Source organism: Rhinoderma darwinii, chromosome 1, assembly GCF_050947455.1.
Source record: "Rhinoderma darwinii isolate aRhiDar2 chromosome 1, aRhiDar2.hap1, whole genome shotgun sequence".
NCBI classification, from domain to species: Eukaryota; Metazoa; Chordata; class Amphibia; order Anura; family Rhinodermatidae; genus Rhinoderma; species Rhinoderma darwinii.
Window position 1 is genome coordinate 70,968,105 of NC_134687.1, and position 24,386 is coordinate 70,992,490.

At 38.3% G+C, this 24,386-nt stretch overlaps 1 protein-coding gene across 1 annotated transcript in view; it reads right to left on the reverse strand.

The window, feature by feature from the left end:
* The window catches only part of CORIN (corin, serine peptidase), a 294,825-nt gene that overhangs the window by 98,008 nt on the left and 172,431 nt on the right, over positions 1 to 24,386 (reverse strand). The window contains exon 5 of the mRNA XM_075859548.1: positions 7,097 to 7,278. Coding sequence (XP_075715663.1) covers positions 7,097 to 7,278 — 182 coding nt within the window. The remainder of the gene's footprint in view (positions 1 to 7,096; positions 7,279 to 24,386) is intronic.

Genomic DNA, 24,386 nt, shown 5'->3' on the forward strand with positions numbered 1-24,386 from the left:
GTCAAAAGAAGTGCAGGACACTTCTTGGGACGTTTTGGAGCCGTTTTTCATAGACTCTATTGAAAACAGCGCCAAAAATGGCCGTAAAAAGCGCTGCGAAAACGCTGCGATAAACAAGAGTTGCTCAAAATACATCTGAAAATTAGGAGCTTTCCCTTCAAAACAGCTCCGTATTTTCAGACGTTTTTTGTTAAGCGTGTGAACATACCCATACTATCACTACAGAGCAATTTTGTGGTGAATTTTCAGTATATGTGGAAAAGCAATATGTAGTTTAACATGGAAGGGTCCTCAACATTGGTGTTTTTTGAAAGAGAAAAACAGAACTAGCATAGAGTATAGTATTGAAAAGGAAGACAAAGTAGATTATGTGTACAGTTCTTTTAAAAGACACTAAATAATATCTGCAAATAGATATAGATATTTAGATGTCCAAGCAGCTAAGATACAATTTCTTCAATGGAAATCTTCCTTTAGAGTATACAGATAAACATAGAGAAGATATTATTGAGACATGGCTTGATTGACCACACATGTCAGGAATTTTGAGAATTTGAGAAGACGCCTACAAAATGTATCCAACTGCGAAAAGGCACCTTTAAGATCACAGTATTTTTGAAGAGCAACACTACCCTTAGAATCCCGCATAAAATTTTAATCCAATTCCTTCTATAGGACATCTACATAAATCATTGTGTCTACAGCTAGTTTTGGGCTTTTTAATATACATGTTGCAAAATGATCAATTTTAATAGTACTTAAGAGTCAACACTTTCTTTTTTGGAGGAAAATAACAAGCATTTAGAGAGTAATCCTAATAGGGTAATGATGTTTAAATAGTCATCTGCCAGATGTAATGAAAAGAATGAAAGTATTAGCAGGCAATCGCACAACAGGAGGGGGGGGGGGGTCGCTCTCAAAGCAACATAACTTGGCAAAACCATTTGCTCCCTGAGGCCATCAATTCTTCACAGTTTTAAATAGTAAACTTAATACGATCGGTAACAGCATCTGCAGAATGAAATTTGGATGTAAAAATAAGAATCTCAAAACATGTGAAAAATACAGTATAGGAAAAACTGGGCTCTTTAATTACTCCAATGTACAACTGTCTGCGCTGGCCGGATTCCATGGCAGTGGGTTGAGTTTCTCCTGTTGTCAATCTGTGAATCAAATGGCCATTTTTGGGCAACATTTTAACTAGGCATGGGAGATATCTTACAGAGGAAACATGTCATGGTTTATCAGAGTATCAAAGAAGTATCAAAAACGTTTATTCCACCATAATAGCGACGTTTCGACCCCAATGTGGATCTTTCTCAAGCCACGTCTGCTGCGGTCTCTTTACTTTCAGTATTTGCATTGGAGTTGGATTGGCTACGACTCGACACGGCATGCACCGAATGTATGCCTTATCTGAACAAAACTATTTCCATAAGTCTCTGGGACTCTGATGTGCTGCTGACCTATTTTTCTATATTGTATGTTATATATACATTCTTAACATAATAGCAAGATTTGAATATGATTATTGTTTGAAAGGTAAAATTAGGGGAATTAATTTTATATTACTCTATTGAGACAGAGTACATCAGCATTTGACATTCACACAGCAGTATTTTAGTCAGTATTTTGCATGAGTTTCTGTAAGGCAAAACCAAGAGTGGAACCTACACAGAGAAAAAGTTAAATGGAAGCAATTGTACCTTTTCGGTGCTTTGGGTCCACCCCTAGTTATGGCTTACAAATCCTGATGCAAAATACCAACCAAAACACTGCCATGTAAAAGCGACCTTAGTCATTGAACATTCACCTCTCCATGGCATTCAAAAAGAATTGCTAATTATGACATTTGGAGGTTTTAAACACTTTTTTACTATAAAACATGCATTTTACAGGTATCTGGTGACCTTTAGACGGCAACCAAATAGACAAGTAATTGCCTCCTCAGTGTATGTATCAGTCTCATTAAAGATGCAAAGGAAATCATTTTCAGCAAAAGCCAAATCTATTTTATTACATAAAACCAGACTTTATGCTTTTTTACACATTTTTTTTTATAGTACAATGTATAAAATGATTAAAACAATCCATTCAGCAATTTCTTATAAATATGTTAAATGATCAAAAACCATCTAAAACTCAAAATGAAAGAGCTCCTCCTCCTAAAAATCCCTAAAACGATTTCAAAATTATATCTGTTCTAGTACAGTTCCGTGGCAACCATAAGGGTGGCCAATACAAATCCCATAGAGAGTATAAGCCATATTTCTTACGTCTGGAAGAGTAGCTGTAATGGCGGCTATATTGATTGTCACGAAGGTTTTCCAATTACAGATACTCTGAACTGTAACTATGAATTAAATATGCAACTCAGCTCTCTACTCACTGAAATATCTCAACAAGGAGATGAACAACCGGAGCAGGTAAAAAAGAGGTGAAATCCTCAACACCACAAAAAACAGAGACAAAATGATAGTTTTTTACCGCTAAGACGGTTGTAGATGTACTGTCTGAAGTGTCCATCAAGGGTTTGACCTTCCCCCAGCTAGCATGCAGAAAAAACGATCCAAATTTCCACTGGTGTGTATATCTCGCTGGTACTTGTGGTTCCACACAGAAGTGAAACTGCAGAAATGCAACTGCTTGCTGTGTATATCCTCGTATGTGATGTTCTAAATCTCCAACAAGGGAGAAAAAGGAGATAGTGCACTACCTTTTGGAAACTGCAAATTCCACGACTTTATTCCATACTTACAAAAATGGATATAGATAAAAGCATAAGATAAGCTCTTGTAACACGCCAAATAATGCAACCCGACCTTGGGTTTCGCCCTTCTGGCTTCCCAGAGGGAAGTTGCCCCAGAGGAAGCCAGAAGGGCGAAACCCAGGGTCGGGTTGCATTATTTGGCGTGTTACAAGAGCTTATCTTATGCTTTTATCTATATCCATTTTTGTAAGTATGGAATAAAGTCGTGGAATTTGCAGTTTCCAAAAGGTAGTGCACTATCTCCTTTTTCTCCCTTGTTGGAGATTTAGGACATCACATACGAGGATATACACAGCAAGCAGTTGCATTTCTGCAGTTTCACTTCTGTGTGGAACCACAAGTACCAGCGAGATATACACACCAGTGGAAATTTGGATCGTTTTTTCTGCATGCTAGCTGGGGGAAGGTCAAACCCTTGATGGACCCTTCAGACAGTACATCTACAACCGTCTGAGCGGTAAAAAACTATCATTTTGTCTCTGTAACTATGAATTGTCTGAAATACATTTTCTGTAATTTAACCCCTTAAGGACACGGCCAATTTTGGCCTTGAGCGCTCATAACTTTTTTAATTATTTTGTACGATGTAGTTGTATGATACTTTGTTTTTTGCGGGACGAGTTGTACTTTATGTAGGTACCATTTTTTGGTACAAATACATTATCGTTTAATTTATATAAATTTTTACTTGGGCGAAAATGCAGAAAAAAAGCAGTTTCACTGCAGTTTTAATATTTATTTTTTTACACCATACACTGATCATCATAAATAATGTTATATATTTGTTGTACGGGTTGTTACGGTCGTGCCAATGCCAAATATTTCTATATTATTTCATGTTTGGGACTTCTATTTTAAAAAGTTTATTCATTGTAAAAAATAATATTTCTGTGTATTTCTTTTTTTTAATCCCATGGAGGGATTTTTCATTTTGATTTAGATTTTTTAACTGTAATGTACTGGCATATATCTATATGCCAGTACATTAGCCTGTTTTTACACAGGCAGTTGTTAGGGCATACCTGGTCATGCTCTAGCAACAGGGAATATGGTCATACAGCCCAGGGGTTCTTCAACGGACCCTAGGCTGTCTGGCCATGCAAGTTATGTGCATCGATCGCATCACAAGGATTTCATGTGACGCGATCAAAGGGCAGTCCACCCTTCTCTTATTCACTTTGAATGCCGCGATCAGCTTTGAGCAGGGCATTCAAGGGGTTAACGGCGGAGAGAAGAGGTTTCTCTTCTTTCCGCCGTTAGAGTGGGGCAGCGGCGGTGTTTTTCAGCCATTGCCCCACTCCTAATCGCGCGCGGTCACTGGCTGTCACACAGGTTGCGAATTTTCGTTCTGTGTCGGCAACCAGTTAATAGATGATATTGAATTAAGGTTTTATTTTTTCTTTTGGAATACATACTCTAGAACAGTAAAACACCACGAGCCAAGTGGTTTATAAACATAAAAAAACGCCAAAAGACCCATAGTGACGTCATGAGTGGCAGTAACAGCAGCCACTCAGGCGTACATAGGAGAGATGCAGTTAAAGGGAACCTGTCACCAGCATTTCACCTATTAAACCAGCAATACCAGGTGGTAGTGGGTGAAAAATCATTTCTATATAACCTATAATTGTCTTCTTAGTCGGCTCTATACCTTTAGTATTCCGTTTTTTTGTGTTCCCACACCGTATGCTAATGAGCATAAAACAGTCATATCTTCGTTTGAAAAGAGTCATATCTTCATTCCTCAAGTCTTTCAGAATTTACCCGCCTCCTTACTTTTGATTGACAGCTCCTCGCCTTCCTCCAGCAAAATCCTGCGCTTGTGCATTGATGTTCTCTTCTGGTTTGTGCGTACAACGGGAAACAGGATTATTATGATAAAAGGCGCTAAATGTTTGCAGACCGTTATTTACAGTTGTAGGAGGAGTTCAGGAGAGGGGATAACGGCAATGAACTTTTGATAGCAGTGGCCAGTGAGGGATAAGTAAAGTTCAATAGGTGAAATGCTGGTGACAGGTTCCCTTTAAGTGGAACAGTACAGGCAGTGGTTTTCAACTATAGCACAATATTTTACAAAGGGGTGTGTGTGGCACCACCTACATGGGGGCTGTGTGTGACATTACCTAAAGGGGGACTGTGTGTGGCATTATCTACAGGGGTGTATGTGTCACTATCTGCAGGGGGCTATGTATGGCTCGGACCTTCACCTCATGTCAGACCCCGGTAATTATACCTTTGCTAAAAGTAGTTGAGTACCCCTGCCCTAGAATAAGATTTGACATTTAAAAAGTAACATGAATAGAAGAAATCTATTATTCAAGGAGTGTCAAATTAACTTGAATTCTAACTCTATGTAGTTTTGGAGACATTAGGTAAAAGGGCCACAAGATATATTAGCCGGCAGAGATAAATATGTGACAGCCTCTACTTTTATGGTTATCTAAATGAAAAGGAGAACAAATGTTTATAGAGCAAAGTCACTTTTGTGTTGCCCTATGATGATATGTTTGCAGCATGTACTATATCCTTTTACTCCCACTTAACATTTTGACCTCTTGTATTAATACAGTTACAAGTTCCTGCCAAATGGAACGTTAATGCCAGTGTAAATAAAATAAAGGCTCAGCAGAGTTTTATTTAGGCATTCTTTAGTATCCAATGGCCTGATTATTATTTCTGTTTCTTCATTTCGAATTTAGAAGCAAAGTTAGTATTTCAGCTGTTTAAGTTTTCAATAAAACAAATGTTATTCATAAAAACGGTACAAAAATGCCCTCCAAACCTTGAAACATTTTGTTTTATCAATGCCTAATGTAAAATAGGTGTTTGCTGAGCATATTCAGGTCATACCAGTAAGAAACAGTTAAGGAGGATTTCTGCCTAAACTGTAAAAATGGGTATATACTAATAAATGAGAAGAACAAAACAGAAAAATGACAGTAAAACTTATGACTATTACGTCTAATTTACTAGAACATTTAATTATTTACTGACCCATTTTTACATTTTGATGGAAATTCAATTTCATTAAAAGGGAATAGGGTTTTTTTAGTTTTGTTTTTTCCTCCCGAATTTTTACAAAAGTTATAACTTTTTTATTTTTTAATCAACATAGCCGTGTGAGGGCTTGTTTTTTTCAGAACCAGTTGCAGTTTTTAAGTATTTAATTTACCATATAATGTACTGGGAAACAGAAAAAAAATTCTTTGTCGGGTGAAATTGGAAAAAAACTGCAATTTCTCCATTGTTTTTTGAGTCTTGTTTTTACAGTGTTCACCGTGTAATAAAAACAACATGTCAACTTTATTCTGTGGGTCAATTTGATTACACAAATGATAGTATGATGATATTCTACTTGTACAAAGAACACATTTTTTTTGTGTCGCCATACGCTGAGAGCCATCACTTTTTTTTAATTGTTTCCGTCAATGGATCAGTTTGAGGGCTTGTTTTTTGTGGGACGAGCTGTAGCTTTTATTAGTACCATTTTTTGTGAAATATGACTTTTTGATCACTTTTTTGAACATTTTTTTAGGGGAGCTAAGATGACCAAAGAACAGCAATTCTGGTGTTTTTTTGTGGCGTTGCCCTTGCGGGTTAAATAATGTTAAAGGGACATTCCATCCAAAACTAAACTTTCCCATGTGTACCATTATGGTATTCCACGTATCAGTATTTCATTTGTTTTTTTTCTTTTTCTATCTCTATATATCAGACTGGGATGGTTACTTATTAGCAGTGATTCTATTGAGAGCTATGTGTCACCCATCACAGGCTTCAGCAGTTCCTGTACCACACTAGTTTTGGGGGATCATCAGCTTCCACTGATACTTAGACAGGTTCCTGTCACATAGGTATAATGTAGAAGAATATAGTGCAGCCTCCCTGTCTGTATACTTATGGGTTCTCAGCTTATTTAGGAGAATATATAAAGAATTATATATGGACTACACACAGAAAAGAGGGAGGGGTTAAGTATGAAAGTTGTTGTTTTTTTCGGCGCTGCTTTTCAGAGTGGAAATTCAGTCCGAAAAGAAAATGTGGTGCAGTTTTTCAGACGGAATTCCCTGCGGTGTTCATGGTGGATACGCTGCGAAGCTTGACACGGCGTATCCGCCCTGAACACGCTGCGTGTGTTCCTGCCCTTCAGTTGACTATTTTTTCAATAATAGCTCGCCTACACTGCCTCACACTCTCTTCATTTGAGAATCACTCTGGTCTACTCTCCTTCTCCTTTCAGATGGTGATTTTTTTTCTACATCTAACTTTTCACATACGGGTTTCCATACTCTATAATAACATTAATTTCCACATGTAATTACGTACATTGTCTTCCTTTCTCATGTTGTGGGGAGAAGCAAACACGACTCAAGTTGCTGTTATCTGTCTTGTTCTGGAACTGGGAGCATCTCAGGAACTCCGGCCAAGTAGAATTTACCATTTCCAGCACTGGCCCGCAGCCATCTTGAGCAGCCTCACAGAATGATCTGCATGGTAGTAAGGGATAACTGGGAAGTACAAGAAAGGGAAATAGATTCTTTTGTCAATACATTTTTATGTGCAGGAAAAATATAATTAATCAAAGAAAAATGATTAAGATAAAGCTACAAATAATATTTTTTGTGTACTGAAGATCGATCACTGGATTTATCTTCTCACAATGCTCATATTTTTTAATCGTTTGCTCCAAATGCAACAAGATGTCTTCATTATGTAGTCCTCCTATTACGTTGCGAGTCTGTAGGGCGAAACGCGCATCGAGGCATTTTTTCATCCAGTTCCTGAGTTTGCCATTTCCGCTCCCCATTATGTCTCAGGGTATGTGCTTACCTTCATTTTTTTACTATTGATTATTTCTGACGATAATTCTAGTACATCTTTCTGCCCTTTTGTGCCTGCATTTTATGCCAGGATTTCTCATGCTAACTTTCGTGTACTACAAACGCATTTAGGTAGCAATTTTTGTAACATGTGGGAATAGTATTTCTATGCTCACGCTTTATTCATTTCTCCCTGTGGGTATGTGAGTGGCTCCCGGCCACTGACGCTTGGTTGACTCTGTTTGCCTATGGTCTTTTACATATGACCTGTCTGTATCTCCGTATATGGTCCATCCATTTTATTCCGTAGTATGTTATTGTGTATTATATTCAATCAAGATTTTCTACTTTTGCATATACTTTTGCATATCATTTTTCTAGGGGCTATGTTCCCTTGTGGTTCAGGTTTAGGTTGTCTGCTTGTATGAAAGGGACCCCTGTTTACGCCATAGGTTTGGTTGGAGGTTCTTGTAGGTTGTTCAGGTAAAAAGCCCCTACTTTGCTTGTTGGCCAGGGCCCCATTTTCTGTAAAAAAAATATCTGAGTCTATTATACTTGCTGGATCATTTATAGGATTCTTTGTATGATACTGCTGCTTTTTATTGCAATGTTTTATGAATTATTTTTGGTAGGCATACATAAGTATACTGCACACAATTTCACTTACCACTGTCTACAATTTCTGAAAATGTGGCACACCCATAAAATATTCTTTCTGATCTTAAAATCTCTTTTGTATAAATGTGCCCATTTATGTTAACACCACGTTCGGGCTCCACATTCAGGATACCGTATGAAAAGTTTTGTGCAAATGGTATCATGCACAGTGCACATCTTATCAATTACACAATTGTAGGAAATTATGGTGACATCTTGATTTTACCTGCCAAAGTCATCTGCACACAAAGTAATCCTGATTGATGGAATGTGCTGTCAATGCATATTTACAAGGTCAGGTCGTGTTACATTAAGAAAGCTGAACTCTTGACTTCTATTACTAACATTTCTCAGGATTTTTTCACAACATTGGCGTAAGCTGAAAGTTACAATATCTCACCCAATCTGTTTTTAGAATGATTACAGCAAGTAAATTACCCTCACGGTTAAGATATTAAAATTAGAATTGGTTTTTCCCAAATTTCACACTGCATCATTAAGGAATTTGTCAATGTAGATAACAGCTGCTGCACTCCAAATGGCAGAGCTTGCTTAATATGCATGCCTCATTTGGATCACAGCACGAGAACAGATAATATTTAGCAAAGTCTACCACTTGAGCATGACCCTTACTTCTCGTGCCTCGAGTGGATTATATATACATTAAATTTACCACTTAGGTTTTCTGCATCTAATTATCTTTAAGTTCAGAATAGCTGCATCCTTCCAGATTGGAACTGAAATTGTTCCAAATGTCGATATTAAGAAAAAAAAATGCACCATTGTTGACAGTCGTATAAAACGTCCATACATTTTGCGAATTGATTTCTATTTTATTAATATTTATAGATTGTAAGCTCTTGTGAGCAGGGTCCTCACTACTCTTATTATAATGGTACGGCTTATCCTAGCAAAATGCATAACATTCTAAAATGGGAAAAAAAACAGTTTAAACCAAGACTATCTTTTATTTTATTTTTTTATCGACAATCACTATGTGAAAATAGCCACAATGGATCAGACCCCATATAATCTCCATAAAACTTATTCTGATGTAATACTTGTATTCATATGATCATAATGTGTAAACGATGATTACAATTTCAAAAATATAAAAAAAAAAATCATTACAGCAATAGAAAGGAATTTAGGCTGTCACAATGGGAACAATAGTTCCTGTTCTCCATGATAGCAAAATAAATGGGTAACTCAAACCAATGTAAACAGACAAATGACAGGGGCCAAAGTTTAAACCCGGCATTTCTGAAAACAAAAAAAGATTTTTCTCTCTTGGAGGAAGACATACCACATGGGGGAATTAGTGCTGAATATTGAGTAGGCACATATGAGAATGTCATTAGTTTTTTTGTTATATATATTTTTTGCCTGGGATTCATTAACATTTTTTATACACATGGATGTTTTTTTGATTATTGTGTGAAGTGAGAGATTGGCACATAATGAATACCAGTCTTTCAAAACAACATAAAAATGCCAATATAATCTATAAGAAAGTAGCATAAGTTTTACATTTATTATATACCCCAAAAGAGAAACATTGTATATATTCTTGTTATTATAGGAAAAGATCCAAACAGTACAAAAAAAAAGTAATGCTCACTTGCTAAAAATGTTTTTATCCCCTATGATTATGACTAGTATATCAGGATTGGAACATTATTCATTTTTACTTCAGGTTTTTTTTCCTCATACCTACTATATATGCAATCTCTTTTCTATAATGACATGTTACAGTTAAATAAGACATCATCAGTACATTATTAATAGTGTGAAATAGAGATTCTATTTATTCACTGTATTAGTAGTGTTCATGTTTGAAGTTGGTAGTTTTACAGTTTGAACCTGCCGCAATGCTAATAGTCTTGTACAGACAAAGCCTTCTTATTATGGGGCATGTTGAGAATTCTATTTGTTAGAGTTGTACTGACTAACCCCACCCCAGGAGTCACTACAACCCTATCAAATAGAATTCTACAGAAAACTCACTGAAATCACTGGGTACTCTGGATACTCATTGATTTCAATGGGCAACTGTAATGTTTCGTTTTACCCATGCAGGTAATGGCAGATTACAGGGGCTCCCAGCATCAAGACAGCCTAAAGTGAACTTTTTTGAGGGCAACCTGTGTTGCCCTAATTGAAAAGTAAATTTCTATTTCCAACTGTATATATTATTTTATACTTTTAGGGAAAGTGCTCCATATATGCACCAGTGTAGCTATATAACAAAATACTGTTTTTTCATATAGATATGCCACTACTTGTAGGTTCTTGATAGGAATATAACCATGGTTAGCTAGCACAGTTTTACCCTTACTTAAAGAGTTACTCCCAACTCAGACATTCCCAACTCAGACATTTATGGCATATCCACAGGACATGCCATAAATGTCTGATAGCTCTGGGACCCGCACCTATATCGAGAACGGGGATCACCTGACCCCGTTACACCTGCTGATGCAGTGGAGAGGTGGCTGTTCTATTCTGTTCTTTTGGAGTTACGAAAACAGCTAAGCAAGGGTGCTGCTTGGCTGTTTCCGTAACTCTCATAGAACATGACGTAGAAAGCCACGCGCCTACTCGTTCTTGATATAAGTGACCCGCATCTATCAGACATTTATGGAATATGAGTTGGTAATAACCCTTTGAAGAGGTTTTTCGATACTTAAACATTGATAGACTACCCATATAGGTCGCTGTACCTGTTTGAGTGAATGGGACTGAGCTGCAGTACCAGCCACAGCCAGACTTGAATGTATAGTGCTGCGCCTGTGTAAACAATGAAGGGAATGGCGGGGTCCCAAGGGTTGAACAGACACCAATCAAACATTCATCAAACAACTTAATGATGAGGAAAAGCAGATTTGACTTAAAAAAAATAAACAAAAACAAAATGTATATATATATATATATTCTGCATGTTTGCAATTTTACAGCTGGGTAAATGATGTTTGGTAACCTGATAATTTCATCTAATATGTAGGAATATTGTTATATGTGCAAACACAGAAAACCAGATGCACTGATATATTATATAGAAATGTGTATTCTACTTTACTGCTTTGAAATAATTCCCAGTTTATATAAAGCATGTATTAAATATTTCTTTTACAATCTTGGGTTATGAAAAGGGAAAAAAAACTTGGTAGGCAACAGTGCTTTTATATTGGCCAGTGTATAATTTATCTATACATCAGGTAGTATTACACATGTATCTTATCAGTTTGCTCCGGAGATCAAACATTAGACGTTATTTACTGTACATGATTGATCGAAGATGGTACGAGGAATATTTACTGGCAATAGCTAAGGATAATGGTTTTGAAATGCATATTGTGAGCTATCAGGGTACAGAGCCAACATGCAGTTATGTTGTGAGATGTCTTATGCCCCAGATATGTACTATTTCATAGTGGTTTGAAAAATAGAAAACAGACAAGAAAAATGGGCAAGGTCAAGTTATAAATGTACTTTTAGACAAAGGTTAGAAAAGCCGCAATTTTGTGGTACAAATGTAAGGTAACTCATTGCAGAAGTAATAATAAATTCAAACAGTTGAACATACAACATAATTGTTAAAAAATTAGGCGCAATTCTCAACAACTACCTCTCCAATTTTATTGGTGCAAAATATGCCATTATTAATAAATGTGGGCCATTATGCATACTATTTCAGTGATCCGTTTAGTTTTGTATAAAAATGGCTCTAAGCAAAGAAAAAACGTTCAGTTTCTTACATAATGTGAAACAGTGGAATTAAATGTCTTTACCATGAACTGTTAGGCCCCCTCCACATGGTCGTGCCCGTAATCAGGGTCTGTGATTACGGGCACGGCCGGCCGCTGACCGCCACCTGCATTTGCGGGCCATGCTCCCATATAAAGTATGGGAGCACGGTCCGTAAAAGCAAAAAATAGGAAAAAATATGTCCTATCTTTGCTTTCTACGGCACGGACCCCTTAAATATATGGGAAGGTGTCCGTGGGCAATAGAAATTAATGGGTCCGTATTACGGACCGTAATTACAGATTAATTTTTACGGTCGTGTACATGGGGCCTTTAAAGGTATCCGCTTATTACATCTAATCTATTAGTAAATTGTATCAATTTCAATTAATTTTTATTTGCCTATTACCACTGTGCCCCATAATGGATCACTGCAAAACAGCGCCATTTTGAGAAAATTGTAAACACATTTTGACCACGACGTGTGAACCTAGCCTTACAAGTAGGAGCATTATGATAATTACTCTGCAAATCTGCCATGAAATGTCAAAAAGTTAAACTTGCTTTATGATACACGTATTTCTGTAATCTTAAATTCTGAAATCAAGATTGAAAAATATTATTTTTCTGAAAGGGGAAAATTGTACTTAATAATGTAAGAGTGATTTGTTTGCACATTCCATCTGGATTTATATCTTCGCTCTGGTCTTCGGCCAAGGTATAAAAAAAATGCAATGGATGCCCAATTTACGAAACCTATACAATTTGTCTGTTAGTTCCATGAGGAAGGAAAGTCACGCTCACGTAGTGGATTCTGTTAAGTGTTATTTGTTCTGTGCTGTGATCCCGCGGACATTGAGCAAGGCTTGTTATTTTGGAGGCAGCAGCTGTTATATTCAGATACAAATTCCCTAATGATGTAGTGTGAAATTCGGGAGAAACCAATTCTAATTTAAATTTTAAGCATGATGGTAATTTTGCTATTATAATCATGCCACAAAATTACATGGGGAAAAAAAAACAGCTGGCGTATTAATAAAACTCACTCTTATCGAACACACACACACACACACACACACACACACACACACACACACACACACACACACACACACACACACACACACACACAGTACAAATAAAATATAAATTACATAAACTGTGATTTTATTATGAACTTTGACATCTTCTGGACACCTATCCTAACATGGTTTATTTTACTTGTAGAACCAGGACCCTATTCTTATGAATACCAATGCTGATGGGGTAATTTCCATGCTACACAGTATTATGTTATACAGATCATAGTGTAGAATTATTTACCCTGGGACCTGGTCACACATGACAAATAATGGGATAGGTTAGAAAAGACAAAAATTAAGCGTCCTCAGTAATTTAAATGGCGGAAGGAAGATTTTGACAAATAGCAAAGTTTTGGAGACTACTTAGGTCTCAACTTCAGGCATGGTTTAACACAATATCTCAGGAGTCCCATATTTATACACATAAGGATAAACAAATAGTGCAGTAAATAAGACAAATGATATAACGCATAGTCATCAATATGAGGGGCGTAAAAAATTGCAGCAGTAAATAGCTGAGGCAATTCATAGATAAGGAGTGTGAACATTTTATTGTCCTCTGATTGAGATCTGGTCTATGGTTGTGATGCCCCCGAACATTTCTTGAAGAGAACCTTTCACCTGCCCATACATGTGCAGCTGAGCGCAGCATGTAATAGGCAAGGCTTCACAAAAACTGTATCACTTTAAAAATTATTCCTATCTTCCTCCGTTATTTACATATCGGTGCCGTTATATTTGGCGCCCGATATGTAAATAAGCCCCTGAACTGTCAATGGGGCGTTTCTATCTAACTAAATGGCAAGGGGGCGTGATGTCTTCACTCTGACACTGTCCAATCAGCTACGGACAGAGTCACGGCAGCGTGCGCTGTGTTCCCTCCCACGAGAACACACAAAGGCTGGTGGTTCTGCAGAGAGCGCTCTCTCTGTATGTGTGTGTTCTCGCGGGAGGCAACACAGCGCAAGACACTGTCCGTAGCTGATTGGACAGTGTCAGAGGGAAGATAACGGCACTGATATGTAAATAATGGAGGAAGTTAGAAAAATTATCTCAAGTGAGACAGTGTTTGTGAAGCCATGACTATTACATGCTGTGCTCAGCTTCACATGTATGGGCAGGTGAAAGGTTCTATTTAAGTTATATAAAATGACTTAAATCCATGTGACATTAATTTATGTTCTAAGAGTGTCCAAGATTGTCATGCGTTTGTACTCCCAGTCCCAGACTCTATCTCCCTGAGATTTAACGTTTGTTTTTAATATTAGTATCTTCATATCTGAGATAATGTGGCTGGGGCTACCGAAATGTTTTTCCACATGTAGATCTGTTGTTTTTTCTTTTATTGTGTGATTATGAGAGTTCTTTCTCGTTCTTAGCTTTTGCACATTTACACCTACATAGAGACCCCCTCCAGACATTTAGTACATACAATTAAAAGGGTTCTCCAGGCATTTTATATTGATGGCCTATTCTTACAGCAGAGCTATGTACACATCAGTAGCGGTTGTGGCTGGGATTGAAGTTTCCGGTTCCATTCAAGAAAATGGGACTGAGCTGTAATCCCAGGCACAACTGCTATTGACGTGTACGGTGCTTGGTAAACACTGAAGAGGCCGTGGCAATCAATGTCACGGCCACTTTAGTCAGCTAATCGGCACTGGTGCCAGGAGTCGGTCCTCCACCGGTCTGATATTGTTGGCCTATCCTAAGGATAGGCCATCAATATAAAATGCCCACATAGCCCCATTTAGTAGATTACATTTGCTGTGGTGCAGGTCAAGGTTCCCATAATCTTGTAATACCGATGTGTGTTTGGAATGTTTATCTTGTCTGTGGTCATTATGTATGGACAAGTTTTACATTTTCTCTGGTTGTAGGGAAATGTTCCTGTAGTTATTGGATGGGACAGTGAGCTTCTGACAATGATGTTTCTTAGATTAGTGGGCGGCCTTTAAAAGGTTATCTTTTGTAATATCGGAAGCCATTTCTGTGCAGCTCCCCTCAGCATCTCAAGATGGGGAATGTTGGTGACTACCATAGGTGCCCGATAGTTTTTTAGTTTGTTTTATAAGAGATCGCTTCTTGGTATTCACAAATAGTTTAAAGGAGATGACAGAATATTACAATAGAGCATCTAGGCTATAGTATATAGCTAGTCTAATTTGGTGGTTGGTTTTCTATAGCACTGGTTGACTTTAGTGGCACTTGGTTTCTTCAAGGGCTTTTGCAGCTGTTTTATTTCTAAGCAGGAAAGTCTTCAAGAAGACAATGAATGCTACTCATGATCCAAAGTGTAGTGTAGATATGGCAGCAAGTCAATGAGGTCCATAGTGAGAAGGGTGGCAAGATGCAATCATGTCCCAAATTATCCAAATAAGTCAAGTGCTTAGGAATCCAAGAAATAATGTAAAATTAAAGCAACTGACAATGGATTCCAACCTTCTGACACAGTGTCATACAGGAGGGTAGGGACTGAATTGATAATTTCAAGATGAAGGCAGTTTCAAATCTGATAGACTATAGTTTAAAGCTGAATAAATGTTTTAGCCCTGTAATTTTGAGGAAAAATTTAGTTTTAAAGGTATATGGTTTTAACCAGAGGAAAAGATCATAAGGAACTAGGCTAGGTAGATGCTATTGAGATTTCTCTGATAATAGCTTTTCTTTTAGTGGAAAATATGAATAATATATTGTATCATTAATAAATAAATAAACTCCCTTATCATAAAAAAATAAATAAATATTTTTCACAGAACAAACCACATAATGAGCTTGGAAAGCTCCTACATTTTCGTTCCCTACAGAAAGTAGAAAGATTTATAGGACTATGATCAACAAGAGATGAATCATTGTTTGAAATGCATCAAGCTTGGGCTTCCCCTATTCCTCTACCTGACCCAATGCTCTGATGTCTCTTTTTTGTGTGTTTTTGAAATTATTCAGGGTTTTTTTTTTGTCCAGTTTACTACATTTTTCACCAACTGAAAAATATACGTTTATTCCCCAAGGACAAAATATCACTCTATTTTTCACTTAAACAGCACCATATGTTATATGGTTAAAACATAACCTTTAATATTTATTATAAAATATTTAGCTGGAAAATGTTTCAAAAAATATATATTGATATATATGTGAAAAGCTCATGCTAGCACAGGTTCTTTTGACACTATTGTGTTGGTGGGTATTTTAAACAGATACTATACATTTATTAATTAATTTATTTATTAATGTAGAGCCTAATAGCTCCACTATCATCATCCTTAAGTTGGTCCCCCATTTTTGCCCCAGCCCAATATGTGTAGCTATCTTTTCCTGCCGCTTAGTGGCGAATGAGCATTGGAATGAGTTACTAATGGAGTTGTAATTAGCAATACAGTGCCAAGGACTATCTCACTACAAATTGGTCTGTCTGTCAATACCCTTTCATTCCCACACGTTTCTTCACTCATGCAGGCAATCATCAGGGACTTTGCAGAGACGGTTCGGTTGTGAGTTAAGAAACGCATAAGGCTGAAAGGTTAAAGAGAGACAGACCAATTTGTAGTAGCCTCTGGGTTGCTCCCACTACGGGAGCGTTGTTGCAGTGGCAGTGGCCACCATGGGGTGCTGCAACCAATAGAGCAGGGACTCACTTTTAAGAGGTCACTGTGAAGTGGCAAGTGGGCTACAATTTGATCAAAATGTTAACAAAGAACCCCATGTTCTCGTTTATAAATTTTTGCCTTGCAGCTATACGTAGATCAAAGTATAAATTGTGGATGTGTGGTCCAGTACTGATATATTACGCAGCACATGCCACTTATTTTTCATGCCCCTTATTTTGTCTTGTTTTATTTGGCACCATCACTCTAAACATTTGGCCCAAGTAATTTTAATTAGGAAATTACCTCATAAGTGTTTCTGCTCTTGTGCTATCAGTTGGCCACTAGGAGCGCATGGTAAGGTGAGCTTATTACATCTGTTCACATATTGTAGTACTGTGTGGTGCTATCTGTTACTGTAGTGCTGCACTTGTGGGGGGACGTGGCTCAGAGCCAAGGAGGCTTGGCGTGGCCTGGCAGCATGGGTGCTTTTGGGCAACTTGGTTGCTCCCTCCGCAGGAGCGGTGTTGTAGTGGAAGTGCCCGCCATGCGGTGCTGCAACCAGTAGAGTAGGGACCCACTTTAAAGAAGTTGCCATGAAGTGGCAAGTGGACTTATACAATTTGATCAAAAAGTTAACCAAGAGCCTCATGTTCATGTTTATAAATGTTTGCCTTACAGGTATAGATCAAAGTATTTATTGTTGATGTGCGGTCCATATCTAGTCTCTCAATACTGACCAATTTGTAGTAGGATAGTCCTGGATACCTGGTTGATAATTACAACTCCATTAGTTACTCGTTCCCCTGCACTTTTGCTCTTAAGTGGCAGGAAAAGGTAGTGGACAGGAGCAATAATAGGGGTCCAGATTATGGCTGATCACGATAGTGGGGCTATTAGGCTCTACAGTAAATAAATCAATAAACAAATAAATGTATACTATCTGTTTAAAATACCCACCAAGACGATAGGGTTAATACAACATGCGCTAGCACAAGCTTTTCATATATATATATATATTGATATATTTTTATTGTTACTTGTTCCAGCTGAATATTTTAGAATAAAGTATTAAAGGCTATGTTTTAACCGTATAATAGTCCCATTCATGGTGATTGTTCAGTGAAAAAAAAAAGGACTACATTTCTACATTTTCTTATATACTTTACATTTTTATCTTTACTTTGTACTTACAATCTTTTTTTGTGCCAAATAAAATGTATTTTAACAGTACATCATACTTGATAAGGAGAAAATGGTTCCATGCTGTGTGCATCCTATAGGATAAATATTTTATAACATGAAACAGGTATGAATGTCTTTTAAGGACTGAGGTTCTGTACTTTATTACACAAAAATTAGGTATTTCAGCTTTGGGTAGAATCGTGAGTGTAACATGTAACCATTGGGCCCTATAGAAAAACTTGAAACGGGACCCTATTTCACCAAAATCCTCTTCAGGAACATGTAAGTTTAGGATATAAAAAGCTGGGCCTTTTCTTCCTTTCTTTGGCCTCCAAGTGATCTAGTGAGCATTATATATTAACTGGCGCCTTTCACTCTTCCTTTCTATTATCCTAGTAATCACTTACAACACCTCACTTAAAAAAGGAGATTAAACCCTTGATCGCTGGTTCCCATAGCAGATGCTATGCCCACTTTCCATGGCTAGAATTATCCTTTAACAATCATATCAGAATCCCCTACCAAAGTTTTAGAATACTTCAGTTTTATTAGATGTCTATGTTTCCTTTAGAAGCAAAACCATAACTATAGATTATATACAGAGGTAGCAGTCGCACCCAGGCCTGGTGCATCAGGGGGGCAAATAGCCCTCTGCCAGAAAAGGGGACATCAGTGCAATAAATGGCAAGTTATAGTTGGGGTCATGTTACAAAGTTTGTATCGTGGCCCAGGGTCTTTTAAGTTGCGGCTCTGTTACCAAGTATTACATAGATGTACATAAAATATATTCTGTAAGCAAAATAACCAAACATCAAGTTATGAATCCCAAATACAGGGTGGTTGTTGTTTCACTGAACTTTTGTGTATGTGTTTACATTGAGGATGGAAGCACGTTTCCGAGAAGGATTGCATATAGATAATAAACTTACACATCTGTGGACCATTATACGTAGTGGAAAGTTCTGTTTGAGAAATGCAGTTCCAACAGATGTTACAGAATATCTTGATCTGCTAGACACAGAACTTTCTCATGTAACAGGTTACACAAACCAACTGAGTTACTAGGGAAACCAAGTAAATACGGAAAGGATGCAGTCAATGAAATACTTGGGAATAAATGATATAAACAGGTAGTATAAAATGACCCAATGTTTATTTTTGATTCTTGGCTTGGGAACTTGGCAGGTTGGCAATTATAAGTAGTCTCAACAGATGAAGTCTAAAGTAGTGGGCTGAATGTGGGTACAAGGGAAAGATTTAGTAAGAATCCGGCAGAAACGAGCATAGGGAACTGGGCACGTATTTTAAGAGAGATATAGGTCCTTTATATGCATTGACCATGAAATATTTAGCATAATAGATAGAACTAGAAAAAAGTTTTTCTTACATGACTATGTATCTGACTATAATATGATTATGTTCTTTAGATTATTTAGAATCTAGTTACTTATTGGTTTTCATATTCAGTTGCACAATAATAAAAGATACTGGTTATGACCAGTAGTAATGTTTATGGTCGTAACAGATGATCAGGACAAACCCAAAGGGATCACTTTTCCCATAAGATTTTGAGTCATTGGTATTCTGTTGGTCCAGCTTCTACCCAGGATTATGCCCTGCATAAAGTTGGCTAGAAAGACCTAAGATGTAATTTATTTTCATGAATGCCCATAGTAATGAGTTTGATATGTACAGTCATTCAGGGTGTGTCGTGAGCAGGGGTTGATACAAAGTACCAGCTCAAAGGACAAACAGCGGGCACAAAGACAACAAATTATGAGACAAAAGCTAAAAGGCATGTCCAGGTATAAGTTAGCAACAATTGGAGAAGGGGTTAAGGCCGAATTCAGAGGTCGAAAGGTCAGATTTAAGAGCACACATAGGGTGCTAGAGACATTACCAAAATAATTGGTGCCAAAATACAGACTACATTAACATTGGCCGGCTCGTCTTGTGCATGCTCTGCCTAGCATTCTGGCCTGCAGCATTCTCCAATTATGAAGTCCAGAGCAGCAGATAAGACTTCTCTCTTTGGAGCCTCTGTGCTGATTCTATCAAATTCAACAGGTAGAATAGCGCTGCATGCACTGCTGTTTTTCCCCAACAAAACAATGGACACCTCTGCTGAACTCGACAGACCCCATTGTAAGTCAATGGTGTCGATCAGCTCCGCTGGTATCCATCATGCAGCATATCCGCCACTGTATCTTGGATTCTGCTAAGCCACGACGCATATGTGAACAGAGCCTAAGTTGTTTGCACAAGGCTGAATGTTCCAGTAGGCACAAGTAGCCAATACTACATTTGCTAAAAATTGAAAACATTTTCCAGGGACACTTAGTGTGTGGCGTCTTTGGTGGGTGTGCCTTATGGGGGCGTGGATTATCTAATAGGTGTGGCTCGTGGGGCGTGGCTTTCTTTCCAGAATTTCTACATACAAATAAACGGTCAAAAACTTCTGCACTAGTTTGGCTAACAACTATAGATAGGAAAAAAGGGGTAGATCCAGCGCTATTGTAGTTCAAAAGAACCTTTTTCCAAGTTTTATTTGTATCTGTTTAAAATTAGGATCAATGAAAAATAGATGATGGTGTCCTGTGATGCCAAGAGTGTGGATATTGAGTAGATGGCCTACGTGTTTCGAACGCCGCCTGATTAAGAACGCAGGCGGCGTTCGAAACGCGTAGGCCATCTACTCAATATCCACACTCTTGGCATCACAGGACACCATCATCTATTTTTCATTGATCCTAATTTTAAACAGATACAAATAAAACTTGGAAAAAGTTTCTTTTTAACTACAATAGCACTGGATCTACCCCTTTTTTCCTATCTACAATTGACTGATCGTGTGCCGTCACGAAGACCCGTGCGCAAGGACTACAAAATAAAAGTCCATACATAAAAGGTGAGCTGGAGGCATCCCTCTTTTCTTTTGTTGGCTAACAACTACTATGGTGGCCAGTACCTTACTCTGGTTAGCCAGTTGTTACAGGCAGGTGATGTCTCATTTTATCACTAGGTCTTGGCGATATGTGCTGACTACTACTGGTAGCGTAAAAACCAGCATAGATAGTGCCACACTCAGTGCCCCTTGTACATGGTGTTCCACACTGCCCCCATTAGATAGTGTCATGCACTGCTTCCTGTAGATAATGCCACATGGTCCCCTGTAGATAGTGCCACAGTGCCCTCTATAGATAGTGCCCTCTGTAGCTGGTGCCACACAGCCCCCTCTGTAGTTGGTGCCACACAGCCCCCTCTGTTGCTGGTGCTGCACAGCCCCTTCTGTATCTGGTGCCACACAGTCCCCTCAGTAGCGGGTGCCACACAGCCCCCTATATAGCTGGTGCCACACAGCCCCCTCTGGAGCTGGTGCCACAAAGCCACCTCTGTAGCTGGTGCCACACAGCCCCCTCAGTAGCTGGTGCCACAAAGCCCTCTCTGTAGCTGATGCCACACAGCCCCACTGTAGCTAGTACCACACACTCCCCTCCTCTGTAGATGGTGACACCCCGCCCCTGTAGCCATTGTGGCTCCCTCTAGGAGGGGAATCCCCAGCCAGAGCGTTGCCAACGCTCTGGTCAGGGATTCCTCAACTGGAGGAGCCCCTGTCGTTACTGACCATATATGGACAATGACGCCAAGGCTCCTCCAGTAGCGGAATCGCATTGCCGACGGAATCCCAGGCATCGGAAACGCTCTGACCAGGGATGCCGCTGCAGGAGGAGCCCTTGACTTCACTGTCCATATATGTTAGGGGCTCCTCCTGGAGTGCCGGAATCCCTGGCCAGAGTGTTGCCGACGCTCTGGCCGGGGATTCCGCTTATAGAGGAAAACCCTGATTATGTCAGTGTCCATATATGGACAATGAAGTCAGCGGCAAATTCGGGACTGTTGGCAGCTATGCAATACCCATGGGCAGCCTTGCACTTATGGGGGGTTCAGTTAGACAGAGTAGATTGCTTGTTTAGTACTTATATGTTGATGTGTTGAGAATTGCTGCAGTTCTTGCTCCTCAATGCATATATAGCGCTTATAGGCTTCTGAGTTTTAAATCTAGTAAGACTTATGACCATGTATTATTAAATCCAAAGTACAATTGAAAGCCATACTTTTCACCTGGATAGAAGCAGAGTTACTACTAGTGGTGTAAATGCTACATACAGCATTTTACAGAAAAATTACTTTAATTTTGAATGAAGGTGCATGATGTCTGTCCTACATCTATAACCTAGACACACAGCACAGGACACTCACCTGTTCAAACAAGCAAATGTGTTACAATCGCTCCCAGGGGGCTATGAATACATTTATTGTAAAATGACCACATACTATAAAAAGCAGTGCCAAAAGTTATGTTTAACATGTTGTCCCCGCGGGAAGGTGCTGAAAATGTTTAATTTAAGTGGCAATGGTGTTTGCACAATGGTTCTGAGTCCTTTTTGTTTGCTTATGTTTTAAATGAGATCACCAAGCTACGAGGTTAAAAGAACAATTAGGAGACGGCGAATAAAATAGTTTTACAAGTTACATAGCAATTTTCAGCTATTTAATGAGATTTGTCTGCAGTGGAATCATAATTATAGATACTATAACATTACATAACATCTCAGAAACAATGCTTGCTGCTGATGTCACTGTCCTAGGATGCATGGATTACTCAGTTCTTACGCTCATCATTAACACTTAATGAAACATAAAATGTATGAGATATGTAACACAGCAAGATTTGACTATGAACTAGTATAAAATGCACCAAGAACTGTCCTTCACAGAAAGTAAAAAAACACATGCCACAATAATAGGTCTAATTTGCGCCATCTTTAAACTACTAGTCAATGAAACTGAACTCATCAACAGTCAATAATCATTATTATTATTAATAATAATAAGATATCACCAATAACCAATAAACGTTATAAAATATTATCGTTGCTCTAATTCAAGGATCGCTAAAATCTAAAGTGAGCTTCCTGCTATTACAGAATTAAATAATATTGTTTGCCAGCAGCCAAAACTATGGAAGCTTAGGAGTTTACCGAAGACAGATTTATGATTAAGCTCAATGGGACCGGTATAAATTCATATGCAGTGAGTTCGCTCTTGTGGTGGTGCAAGCAGCCAGAATTTAACTGTATGGCATGTGAAGGAAAGAAAATTTGGAGCTCTGTGCCAGAAATGGGAACTCTGACCCCTTTAACTATTAAGATTAAATAAAAAGAAATTATATTGTATCATACATGCCATTCCCTTCTGCTGCGTTGTGCTCCTCTGCCAACCGCTATTGTCGGGAGAATAATAGCGAGGCTGCTCTGAACATCGGGCGGCACATGTAGACACGGCCGTCCTATCATCAGTAAAAGTATGGGCATACTGCCCACTGCAGACAGCCACTATGCTACTGAAATCTACAGGTTTTGAGTGTGCACAGCATGTTGTGTATAAAAATACTTTTTAATAATTTATACACATAACCTTCATGCAAATTTGCATCAAACAATGGTTATAAAAATACATTTAACAAAAATGTTAACTTTGAAACTAAAATGCATAGTTGAGCAGACCCCTTATGCAAACAAAATGTACTGCAAAAAACTGTAAGATGTGAGTTCATAAGGCCCTGTTCACACAGAGAATTTTGCAGGCAGAAAAAAATCTGCCTCAAAATTCCAAAATACTCCTGTTCACATTCTCTGCATATTTCGCCCACTGCCATTGAGAACCACGGGCAATGCTTTTTTTTTGTGGCTCCTATTGATATCAATGGGAGTTTAAAGGCAGAGCCGTGGCAAGAAAGGACATGCCACTTTTTTTTCTTAAAAGAGGCTCAAAACTGCCTGAGATAAAAACGCATCCGCCTCACATTAAAATCAATGGGAGGTGGTTTCGGATGTTTTTTGGCGCTGATTCTGAGGCGGTTTTGCATCAAAATTAGTGCCAAAATACTCTGTGTGAGCAGGGCCTTACACATCTATGTTCATAGGTGTTAAAGAAACAACAAAACTGCAGGCACTAACCAATTTTTGCTTGTAAATTAAATTGGTGATTTTATAGGTATATAATTTTCGCTTGTACGAACTCTAGCCCTAATCAATAATTGCATATCCCTAAACCTAATCTAATGCGGTAACTAATACTGTTTTGTTTATGGAAATATGAGGAAATGAGAAAAACAAGTACCGCTAGAGAAGCAGTCAGTCGCTTTTACTTTAAACATCAGATTAGACAGTGCAAAATGTAGAAACTGTATCACTATTTGTGTGTGTGTGTGTGTGTGTGTGTGTGTGTGTGTGTGCGTGCGCGCGTGTGCGGTGCAACTTATTGGTAAAGGTGGTGAAGTCAATAAACAGCCAGATGGGTGATTAGATGAGAAACTGCTTATCTTCTTATTACTTTTCTAAAAAAATAAAAAAAAGCATGATTGAAAAGGGTAGGGAGGTGATAACATGAACAAAAGTTCATGTTACTTCTTACTTGTTGGGGTTATCTAAAGCCATACAGAGACAGGAGGAGAATAACAGCTGTCAGCACATCC